The sequence below is a fragment of the Barbatula barbatula genome (genome assembly GCF_947034865.1).
Source record: "Barbatula barbatula genome assembly, chromosome: 9".
NCBI lineage: Eukaryota > Metazoa > Chordata > Actinopteri > Cypriniformes > Nemacheilidae > Barbatula > Barbatula barbatula.
Genome location: NC_136772.1, coordinates 322058 through 334909, shown reverse-complemented (window position 1 = coordinate 334909; position 12852 = coordinate 322058). Strand labels below are relative to the sequence as shown.

At 43.2% G+C, this 12852-nt stretch overlaps 1 protein-coding gene across 1 annotated transcript; it reads left to right on the top strand.

Moving 5' to 3' along the window:
• Positions 1 to 561: 561 nt before the first annotated feature.
• mxra5b (matrix-remodelling associated 5b) lies at positions 562 to 12199 on the top strand (the record flags this gene model as incomplete). Its single annotated transcript, XM_079464447.1, has 7 exons — positions 562 to 644; positions 1002 to 1209; positions 1634 to 1763; positions 2045 to 2429; positions 2512 to 6552; positions 7334 to 8234; positions 10291 to 12199. Exons 2-7 carry the CDS (start codon positions 1007 to 1009, stop codon positions 12197 to 12199), a joined length of 7569 nt encoding a protein of 2522 aa, XP_079320573.1. The 5' UTR covers positions 562 to 644; positions 1002 to 1006.
• Positions 12200 to 12852: the final 653 nt, after the last annotated feature.

Genomic DNA, 12852 nt, shown 5'->3' with positions numbered 1-12852 from the left:
ATGTATAGTACCTTGAGCAATACCTACAGTTTTAATACCTACTGGTCAGAAATGAAACTTTTATAATTCTATATTGAGAAACCGTTAATACTATTTTTAATATGAAATTAATCAGCTCAACTTTTTGTTTTTATTCTTGACTAGTGTTGAATTGCTGTAATATATAAAAGTCGTTTTTGTCTTTTGTTATTTTTATGACTTTCATGCATATAAATGTCTCCAGTTCTACAGCTCTGACACACACACACACACACACACACACACACACACACACAGAGAGTGTTAAAGAGTTCATTTGTTGACTGTATTTATAGTACAGAATGTTGCGGTGAGGAGGCAGTTCTACAGCAGCTCTTTAATGCTTAAAATAACTTGAAAATAGCTGTTGGGTTCTAAAGACCTGTTACACTTTTTCCTCTCTGCGTAAAATCCCGAAAACAGTGTTGACAAGAATAATCTGACTGTGTGTTCAAACTGTGTGTTTGTAATGAGCATCAGATGGTCTACAGGAGAGGAGTTCTGTCTCTGAGCTCCTCCTCACCGAACAAACACGATCATCATCTGTGACAGTGTGTTTCCACGCGAGTGAGAAGATCTGATGACGGAAGACACACAGTTTTAAAGAAATGACTCGAAACGCAAAGGTAAGGACTGAAAATACTTCAGTGGTTTAAATAAGATTCAACTTGAGATAAACATGATAAACTCGAGCTTAAGGTGTTTTACTTTTTGTCTTTTTTCGTGATGTTTATACTGTTGTGTCTCGCGGTCCAGTTTGTTGATTTAATGCATTTTCAAACTTAAACGTTTGTTACAAAATTCTTTCATAATTCGAAACAGATTCTGTGAGAAGAAAATGAACAGGAGTTTAGTTTGCTTGTGTTTGGTTCACGGAGGTTTTATCATCTCTTTTTGGGCACCCGTGGGTTCTGTGCGCGCGCATCTGATACAGTGACCATCACGAGCTCTTCTGTGTGTCTGTGTGTGTGTGTGTGTTTCAGAGGTCATGACAGCTGATAACAACATGGCCATCACGTGCTCGTCATTCACCGGGCTGATGCTGATGTTGCTCGTGACTTTACCGTACTCGAGAGGCGCGTGTCCGCGTCCTTGCGCCTGTTACGCTCCCGCTGAAGTTCACTGCACCTTCCGCTCGCTCGTCGCCGTGCCCGCGGGCATCTCCACCCGAGTCCAGCGCATTAATCTGGGGTGAGTTACACACGGGCACCTCTGCTGTAACTGCACAAGACATCTCTTTTTAAACATTAGATTAGATTGGTTGATTTTTACACGGGAAATGAATCAGTAGATCTGTCAAAACCATGAAGTTAAACACATGTAAGAATGGGATCATCTTATAATGTCCAGCATGTGTGTAGGTCACAGCTCTGAACTCTCTGTTCAATCTCTTAATGTGCCGGACATCTGTTCACCGTTTCCTTTAGTTAGCCACAAGAAACATTCGAAAGATTCAACTATTATACATTAAAAACACAATTTCTGCATGTGTATGTGTGTAATGGATGTGTGTAAGATTACACCAGTGTAATTTGATGAATTAGATCAAATGGTTTTCGATGGCTGCTGAAGAAACGAAAGTATGTTTTGTAATAAAGTATTTACCTTTAAACAGGTTTAACACTATAAATCACATCACAGACGTGTCCTTTCATGGCCTCAGAAGTCTGGAACTCCTCATGATGCACGGAAATAATGTGCAGAACATTCCAGATGGTGCATTTCAGGATCTTGTGTCTTTACAGGTGAAGTGACTCACTATAATAAATCACTATTCTGCGAGAGAAGTGACCGATAATTCACTATATTTCATGTATAATCAGTTTATTATAAACCGTTTTCATTCACTTTAAATCGGTGTTTTTTTATTATGATTATTATTTTCATTCTTTTATGGAAAGCACTTCGGATTACCATTGTGTGTAGAAATAAACTTGCCTTGCCTTGATAATGATTCTGAAACCCAACCGTGAGTGTTTACAGAGGCTACACATCATTATTGAACTGCACACGTGTGTTTCTGCAGATTTTAAAAATGAGCTACAACAAATTGAGAATCATCACTGGCCACACCTTCTCCAGTTTGACGTCACTCATCCGACTCCATCTGGACCACAACCGCGTAGAGTTCATCCACCCGGACGCTTTCCACGGAATGACATCACTTCGCCTGCTTCATCTGGAGGGCAATCATCTGCAGAAGCTTCATCCTGCCACCTTCAGCACGTTCTCTGTGTTCCAGAGCTTTCCCGTCTCCACGCTGAAGCATCTGTACGTGTCTGAGAATCTTCTGAAGACGCTGCCCAGAGAGATGCTGGAGAACATGCCACAGCTGGAGAACATCTTCATGTACGGGAACCCGTGGAGCTGTGACTGCTCCATGAGCTGGCTAAAGAACTGGAGAACGTCCGGTATGTTCTTCTCCACGTGCTTCACGTGTTTAATTTGACAAACATCCTGTAACGTCTGTCATGCCATTGTGTCTTCTCTCAGGGGTGGCGAAATGTAAAAAGGACAAGTCATTGGCTGATGGTCAGCTGTGTCCGCGCTGCTCGTCTCCTGAACACCTGAAGGGAAAACAGATGTCAGATGTTCAAGAATTCATCTGCTCTGGACCGATCATCAGCTCTTGGGAAAAACACATCACACACGAGGAGAACAACAGTGAACTTCTGCCCATCGACAGGATCAAAGTACCTTTTGGAAACCTCTCTCTGGTTTTATCGGATGAGCACGGGACCAAAGCAGATCTTTTCTGTCACATACTTGAACCCAGAGACTCCACTAAAATCAGCTGGAACTACACCCGATTTCAGCAGATTGCTGCAAACCTGACTCTGTTTTTTAACGTGGAATGTTCTGTGAACAGAGAGAACTATGAAAGCCTATGGAGGCTGCTGGCTTACTACAGTGACGTATCTGTACATCTGAGACGAGAGATCATGTTGACCAAACATCCCGAGGTGAGCTACAGATACAGACAAGACATAGAGAAAGACGCCTTCTATTACACCGGTGTGAGAGCTGAGGTCTTAACCCGACCGGCATGGCTCATGCAGTCCTTTATAAACGTGAAATTAAACAGACCTTATTCTTCATCCAAGAGCGTGCGACTCATTCTTAACACTCATGTGTCTACCGTCACGGATCAGGAGACAATCAGACAGCAGAAGAGGTCCTGGGTTATGATCCAACAAAATAACAAAACACAAACGACCTTCAGTTCTCTTGTAGGTGGGATGATTGAAATGAAGTGTATCGTGCACAGCTCTGAGGACGCTCCTGTGATTCTCTGGATGTTGCCCGACGGTTCGAGGATCAGAGCAGCATCGAGTACACATCACAACAGAGTCACTGTCTCTAACACCGGAACACTTCACATTAAATCTGTCGAGCACGCTGACGCTGGAGTCTATTACTGCATCGCTGAAGTCATGGGAGACATGGATATTCTGCCTTTCCGTTTGGCGGTGGTGGACTCGTCCACACCTCTTCAGGGTGAAGACATTGGAAGTGCTTTGACCAGATTTGTCGGCGAGTCTTCCGCTTTGTCGTGTCTTTCTGTAGCCGCACCGGACGCCGTGGTGAACTGGATCTTTCCAGATGGCACTATATTGAATTCAAAGTCAAACTCATCCAGAGCTTCAATCTACTCTAACGGGACTTTGTTCATTCTGTACAGTCAGCTCAACAACAATGGATATCACAAATGTGTGGTCATGAACCAACACGGTGTGGATGTGATGGCTACTAAACTCACGGTTTTGAGAAGGAAAGGAGTCCAGCTGCTTCGTGCATATCCCAGCAGGCCTCAGTCCGCCGCCGGTGTCTCCACCAAAGTAAAAGCGTTTGTGGAGGATGTGGAAGAGGCGTCTGGAGATGTTGTCAACAATCATGAGAGAATAATACCCAACAGAATCTTCATTAATCGCAGGAGGGGTCAGGGTTCATTTGGCCATGGCAGACGCAGACGACCCTTCACGAAAGACATGCGTGGAGAGATAAATAAAACCGCTTTTGCAAACCAAAGAAATGTTCATGCCAAAAACAAAATAGATCCACAGAAATGGGCTGACATTTTGGCCAAAATCCGTGAGAAAAACAACACCAAAAATCCATCAGTTCACAAAACAATGGTGGAAAGTGTACAGAGAGGGAATCTAAAACATCCAGCACAGACTGATTATACAGAAGGTTCATCTCCAGATGATTCTGCTCATCATGCTTATGACACACAAACAGCTCATACGGAGGAAGAAAATAAAAACATCAATCACACATCAGAGGTCAACACCATCACAAACCCTAAATCTGTTTCTAATGATATCATCACAGAGGAGAGACATGTGGGCACCATAAGAAATGAAAGGACAGAAAATAACCAAATATACTCAGGGCCTGTCATCAAACCTCAATCTGAGACAGACAATAAACTTAAAACCTTGTCTAAAACTATCATCAGAACTTCACTGTCTAGCCCTTCAAACAGCAGCAGTGTTGAGAAAGAAGCTTCACCTGACTCTACACAACCGAGAGCAAGAAATCACCTGAGCTCAAGGCGACGATATGGAAGCAGGCGGAGAATGCCGTTTAGAAGACCATTCTCAAAACTCATTACAAACAAACCACGGTCAACATCCACAACTGCAGGAGTTCACAAGAGTTCAACCGTCACAATAAACACAGATCAGACAACACAAGATAGAGGCACACCTGTCTATCCAACCACTGGAGACACTGACCACATCTACCCCACAATAATCCACACAGGACTTTTCTATCCAACCCTTCAAACTTCTTCCAACAACAACCCCACAATCCCAACTGAAGACACATCTGTCTATCTGTCCTCAAGATACACCGACCACATCTACTCAACAGGAGACCCATCTATCCAGCCAACCCCTTACACCTACATCTATCCCATAATCTCAACTGGATATGTGAATCCAACCTCTGGAGAAACTGCCAAGAGTTACCCCACAATCCAACCTGAAGACACGTCTGTCCGTCCAACATCTGGAGAAAATGACCACATATACCCTACAGACCCAACAGAAGGCAAATCTGTTCATCCCACCCCTAAAATTACTCCCCACATCTATCCCACAATCCCACCTGAATCTGTCTTTCAGACCCCTAAAACACCTTCCCACAACAAACCCACAATCCCACCTGAAGACACGTCTGTCCATCCAACACCTAGAGCTACTGTAAACATATTTCCAACAAACCCAACTAGAGACAAATCTACCTACCCATCCCCTAAAACTGCTGTCAACAACAACCCCATAATCCCACTTGAAGACACATTGGTCCGTCCAACATCTGGAAAAACTGACATATACCCTACAGACCCAACTGAAGACAAATCTGTTCATCCGACCACTAAAACTACTGCCCACATCTATCCCACAATCTCACCTGAATCTGTCTATCAACTCACTGAAGAAGCTGACCACAAATATCCCTCAATCCCAACAGTAGCCACATTAAAATCCTACAGTTATCCCACAATCCCAACTGTTCATCAAACCACTGAAGCAACAGTCAACACACCACAAAGCAAACACATGAGTGTTTCGCAGGAGACCAATGATGGATATATTGCCGGAGAGAAGGTTGAGGTGTACATGACATCCATAAATGTAGATCCAACATCAAATCTTATTGTTGGACACCTGATCTCACCGACATCAGCTTTACAGACAGATAACAGTGAGATGGATACAACAGCAGAAGACAGATTTTCTCCTGAATCACATTCTGATCCTCGACCAGAGAATGTTGCATTGAAAAGAGATAGTGTTGCTTCTAAAGAAGAATCTGTTCAGATCACTTCAGTTCCACCACCAGCTGACAGGTTTCAAGAAGAATCCATTCAAAATCAAGTGCCTCTACCATTAACACCAGAGATACCAACAAAATCTGTCATATCAGCAGGGAGAGAGACAGAGTCTCACAGTGAAAACAATGAGATTATCTTCTTCAGGTCAGTTTCTACAGATGAGAAACCTCTGATTGTTTCAGCAGCAACCAGCACTTCCATCACCACCAAACCCTTTACAACAACACCACTGCCAACAACAACCACCAGCACCAAAACACCTGCTGTCCACAAAACACCCGACCAAACCCTACAGAACAGAATCCCCTTTGACACCACAAACCCTGGAATAAATCACATAGACGCCAGGAAACATGGAAGAGTTCCCATCGCAAATAACAGAGATCCTTACGGTGAGAGTCGAAATCCATCTGGAGATCCTTCATCTGCACATATAAAAAACACCCAAACGACATCAACCACTGGATCAGACCATTCAACAATATCCTCAAACATCACACAGTCTTATCAGACAGCAGGAGTGAACAGGAAGTGGAGTGAAACACTTCCTGTTGTACAGATGAGTCCCAGAATAACTCCAGGTAGACTTCATGCAGTCACTGTTAATTCTGGATCACGTGTACAGATCTCCTGTGATGCTGACGGAGAACCCAAACCTCACCTGAGCTGGACCAAAATCTCCACAGGTACCGCACATCACACCTCTTCACATCTCATGCGGTAAAATAAAAACATAATGCGTTGAATAAGAACTGAATCTTCCTAGTGATTTTGCTTTCCAGTACACATATCTGAAGGATGACACAACAAATCGAGCTTTTTCAAAAACATTTTCAAAAATAAGTTTGCTACAAAAAGAAAGATCCCACCCAATGGGGAAAGAAAAATCAACTTAATACAAAGGGAAAAGAAGATTATTTTTCCAATTCCACTGGCAGGCACTGTATGTTTTCCTGTTTTCAGCACAAACGTAATTTCAAATGTTTATTTATTTGTACTGGAAAACACAACAACAGTACTGAGGAAGAACAGCCAGAAAAATAATTGTTTACAGTTTTCTTGGTGTTTTTAATACAAGGAAAACATAAAGGAAAATACTTTGACTAATGAGTAATCCCAATGTGTTAGTTTGAGAAGTTATTTATGTTAAATGTTTGATAAAGATTCTGCTCATTCTGCTGGTTGATAATCACATATTGTTTGAATTTAATTGTTATTTTGTGTGATTTTTGTTGACATTCTTAAGGCATGAAGCAGTGTCTGCGTGTAGTTTTTCATATCAAATAGTTATTTAAAAATGCAGCACAAATGAAATGTCTGAGGATGACAGTGACTGTTTGGAGTTAAGAAAGAATTTCATTTAACACGGGACACTCTTTGACAATCATGACAATGTGAAAAAAGTATCTCAGATGTGTCTGAGGATTGACATTATGATATTTAAAACTTTCTCTCTTTCTCTCTCAGGAGCTGTTATGTCAGCAAACACCAGAATCCAGCGGTTCGAGGTTCAGTCTAATGGAACATTGATCATTCAGAACGTTCAGCTTCAGGACCGTGGTCAGTATGTCTGTGCGGCTCGTAATGTCTATGGTTCTGATAGGATGACTGTGACTCTGGTGGTGTCGGCTCATGTGCCCAGAGTGACACTTCCTCGTCACCGAGATCTCAGGGTTTATCTGGGAAACAGTGCTCTTATGGAATGCCAGGCACAAGGTCTGCCCTCTCCAGACATTAGCTGGGTTCTTCCGGACCGTTCTGTGGTTCGTACTGTTAGTGAATCAGACGGGAGAGTTACGCTGTTTTCTAACGGGACTCTTGGAATCAAACGCACCGGTTACCTGGACAGAGGTGTTTATAAATGCATCGCGAGTAACGCCGCCGGGGTGGACATGCTTACGGTGAGGCTTCAGATTGCACCATTGCCTCCGATGATCCATCAACAGCGCAGAGAAAACCAAACGGTCCCAGACGGTCAGGACGTGTTCATTCACTGCACTTCTGAGGGCTCTCCGAGTCCATCCGTCCGCTGGGTGCTGTTCAGCGGAACACAGATTCGTCCGTCACAGTTCATCAACGGAAACTTGTTTGTTTTCCCCAACGGGACGCTCTATATTCGTAAAGCCACAGAAAAGGATTCTGGGAATTATGAATGTGTGGCTGTGAGTTCTGTTGGTGTGGCTTCGAGGAGTGTGAATGTGCAGGTGAAGAGAAACTCATCGCTGGTTAAAATCATCTCCGGCTCTTCACAGAAAACAGACGTTCAGTACGGAGGACAGTTGAGTTTACACTGTACTGCCACTGGACAGCCCCATCCCATAATCACCTGGAGAACACCCTCCAAAAAACAGCTCCACGCACATTACAGGTCTGTCTCGGTTTTAATATTTTGATGTTTGTGTCATTTATTGTCACGATTTAATTGTATTTTATTGTATTGCCAAAACATTTGGATTGCGTACAAAAATTATTTAGATTACAAAATGTGCCCTGGACAACAAAACCAGTCTTAATCGGTCAATTTTACGAAGTTAAGATTTTTACATAGTCTGAAAGCAGAATAGTTAAGATTTCTATTGAGTGTGGTTTGTTATATGACAATATATGGCAGAGATACAACCGTTGAAAACTCTGGATTCTGAGGGTGCACAAAAATCTAAATATTGAGAAAATCGCCCCTTGAAGTTGTTAGTTAGAGGCGCTGTAGCAGGCCATCCACTCACAAATAATATTTTTACAGGAATTGTACAAAAAAACCTTCATGGAACATGATCTGTACTTAATTTCCTCATGGATAATATTGACCCATACAATGTATTTTTGGCTATTCCTTACAATGTTTCCGTGCTACTTAAGACTTTTGTGATCCAGGGTCACAAATGAGCAAAAGAAATAAAAATAGTAAGATATTTATACGCAGAAAAGCCTGGCTGTCTGTAAGTTATTTATTTAGTAAAAATGTACTAAAACCAATTATTGAGCAAGTACATGAAAGAACGGTGTTTAAAACTGTGTCACTAGCCTTGCTGGATTCACCACGGAAAGCTTGTAATAATGGTTTGTTCTTTTCCCTGTCGGGTCGTCTTTCCTGGAGATCCTTATTTGGTGTCATTCGTCTATGCGTCATTTCGTGACATTATTTGTAACTTTTGGCTTTGAGACCCGCGGCTGCGTTCAGGATCTTCTGTCCGGTTCACGTTATGGGAGTTTCCATGAGAAGTAACAAAACGACTCCCATTTGGGTCTGTTTATGTTCTTATTTGTTTCGTGTTATATAATCTGCATTGTTATCAGTTATGTTTATTACGTGCTACTGATGTACAGTGATGATTCTCAGCGGTTCACTGTCACAGGCCACACGTGTCATACGACTCAAAACAGACTCATCCGCGCAGTTGAGCAGTGTCGAATCACAACTCACATAAAGAAAATACCTCCGCACATCACCTGCAGAAGCAATTATAAACTGAGATGGCGACAAATAAGACAATCTTCCGGACTGCCGCTTTAAGTACAAATACAGTGTAAACAAAGATTTAACAAAAATGAGCAAAATACAAAATTCTGCAATTTTGTCATTGTATGTAACAGAAAAAAAGGCAATAGACCGCAAACAACACATTTCAAAGTATTCTTGTCTTGTTTTCTACATTTCTACAAATATCTATAAATTCTTGAATCAAGATCCATTTTGTAGAGGAGCAAGATCTGGAAATAAAAATGAAATTGTGTTTTAGCTGTATATTGAGTTCTGAATTCAAGTTTATTTTTCTGACCCTGATGGTACATATTTTTGCTTTTTTTTTTAAAAAACTCACTTATTGGGCCTTGAGCCTTATCGTACACCCAACGCAGTGCAAGTGTTTTTGCTAGTTTCAGCCAGACGCAGATCTCATTTTCCCGTCCTGCGCCGCGTTGTTTAAATAGCAAATGCATTTGTGCTCATTTGTGCGTGTTAGTCTAAAAAGAGGTGTGCTCAGGTACATTGATTTTGAGGAACTGAATATAGACCAACCCAAACCTGCTCTAAAATCAATGGCGTAATATATTTTTAATGATTTAATTATTCGTGTTAGGAATATGCACCTATAGGCGGGTGAACAGCGCTCGTACATTCTGCTTATTACACACAGAGGGACACGCAGAAGCACACAATAGTGACAAATAGTTATAGAAATGAATTGCAATGTAAAAGATTATTATTGTGGACATAAAGATACTAATCCAGCTTGTCCTGTAGATGATCTGCTTGAAAATAGGGCCCTTAGTCTCTTAGATCACTTTGCAAGGAAATTGTGTTTTGATTTAGGAGTTTTGTAAATTTTTTACTGGAAAGCAGGACAAAAATACCACGACAGACATGAGTTCAGAAAATATTTACTTTCTCTTATATTGTCCTCTCTCTCTTTTCTGTCTGATTTCAGCTCTGATGGGCGGATGAAGGTGTTCCGTAACGGTTCTCTCATCGTCACTCCAGTGACAGAGAAGGATGCTGGCGACTATCTCTGTATGGCCAGAAATAAAATGGGTGATGATTATTTTCCGGTGACGGTGACGGTGTTGATGAAAGCTGCTGAAATCCAACAACAGCCACTTAACAACCACAAAGTGTCATACGGAGGTGAGCTGAAGGTGGACTGCATCGCTTCAGGTCTTCCTGACCCAGAGATTGCGTGGAGTCTTCCAGATGGCACCATGACCAACAGCGTCCTGCCGTCAGATGACAGCGCGGTTCGCAATAAGAGATACGTTGTGTTTGACAACGGCACCCTCTATTTCAATCAGGTGGGCATGAGAGAGGAGGGAGACTACATCTGCTACGCTCAGAACCACATGGGTAAAGATGAGATGAAGGTTCACATCCAGGTGTTAGCGGATGCGCCGGTGATCGAACACAACACTTATCATGTGATGAGAGTTCGTCACGGAGAGACGGCCGTAATCCACTGCAACGCAAAAGGAAAACCAGCTCCCACAATCACATGGACGTCCCCGACTCATCGCGTCATATCACCGGTGTCAATCAAACACCATATCACCAGCGATGGCACGCTGCACATTTACAAGATCCAGAAACTTGACACAGGAAATTATACTTGTTTGGCGAGAAACATCGTGGCACTGGACAGGAAAGTGGTTTATGTTGAAGTTCTCGCAGACGTTCCTGTTATTAATGGAATCAAGGAGAGTCCAGGAATCATCAGAAGGATGGCCGTGACAGATCGTCGTGTTCTTTTAGACTGTAGAACAGAAGGAAAGCCATTTCCTCAGATCACATGGGTGCTGCCGAACAACATCACCCTGCCTGTGCCGTACTACAGCTGGAGAATCAGCGTCCACCAGAATGGCACGCTGGACATCCACTCACCGAGGAAAAGCGATTCTGGTGTGTTCCTCTGCATGGCCCGTAATGAAGGAGGAGAAGCTAAACTTCAGATCCACCTCCATGTGACTGATGATATTGAAGAGCCACGCTTAAAAGATCTGCCCGTGGAGCACATCTCTCTGACCGATGGAGCATCAGCGACTCTCAACTGTTCTGTCGACGGTCGGCCCGCACCAGACATCACCTGGATTCTACCCAACGGCACGTCTCTCCTCAGAGGAACTGCTGTTTCCCGCTTTCATCATAAACTGGACGGATCTTTGTTCATCAGAGAAGCTTCCGTTTCAGATGCGGGCCGGTATCGCTGTGTGGGGCGTAACAGCGCAGGACATGTGGAACGCACCGTCACGTTGGAGTCCAGCAGAAAACCGGATATATTTAGCAAGTACAGTTCTCTGGTCAGCATTATTAATGGTGAGAACTTACAGCTGAACTGCCAATCCAACGGGAATCCAGAACCCAAACTCACATGGACTCGACCTGACGGAGTCATTCTGACCCGACCGCAGCAAACGGGACGTTATTCTGTTCTGAAGAACGGAACCCTGAGCGTCCAGACAGCGTCCGTCTATGACAGAGGAACATACGTCTGTCAGACTACAAATCAACACGGATCATCCAGTCTGACAGTTTCTGTCATCGTCATCGCGTATCCTCCGCGCATCACCAGCGGCCCGCAGGCCGTCACGTACGCCAGGACCGGCGTCAAGCTTCAGCTTCAGTGTTTAACTCTGGCCACACCTAAAGCTGAGGTGATCTGGGAGATGCCTGATGGCATTCAGTTCAGAGTGGGCATCCAGCCGCGTCTCTACGGCAATAAATACCTCCATCCGCAGGGTTCGCTGATCATTCAGAGCCCTTCAAAGAAAGACAATGGATTATATAAGTGCAGCGCTAAAAACGTGGTGGGTAGTGACAGCAGATCGACATACGTGTATGTGTTTTAATGAGCGTACAGACACGCCTGAAGAACCGTCAGCAGCCACTAGAATGTTTACACACAAAATACAAACAATGCAAGAAAGTGATTGTAATGAGTTCAATAATAGAAAGGAAGGAAGCGGGAACCAGCAAACGTACTACACTTTTAATTAAATAAACAAACAATAAAAGGAACTTAAAATGTAAACAATACAAACATAACACGACATAAAGTCCAGGCCTGGCCTCTCTCTCTGTTGTGGGTGGTTTTCGCCTTTATATCCGGTCTCTCCGCAGCCTTACTGGAACGTGTTGATCTGTTGTCTACAGGTGCCACACTCTCTCTCCTGCGACAGACCTCGCATAACCACGCCCCCTCGCCACAGTGATCTTAAAGGGATAGTTCACCCAAACATGTTTTACCCACCCACTCATTGACATCGTGGTACTTCTCTGTCAAGGTCCAGAAATGTACTGAAGACATCATTAAAATGCTCCATCTGATCTGATCACAGTGAATCAATTGAATTTTTATGAAGCGACAAGAATACCAAAATATGACTTTAATCAACATATTGTACTCTTCCTTGTCAGACCACCGTAGTGCATTTGATTGATCGCTGGATGGCACATGTGTTGGGGCACAACCTGGATGCGCGTGCGTCGTGGTGGTCTTGTG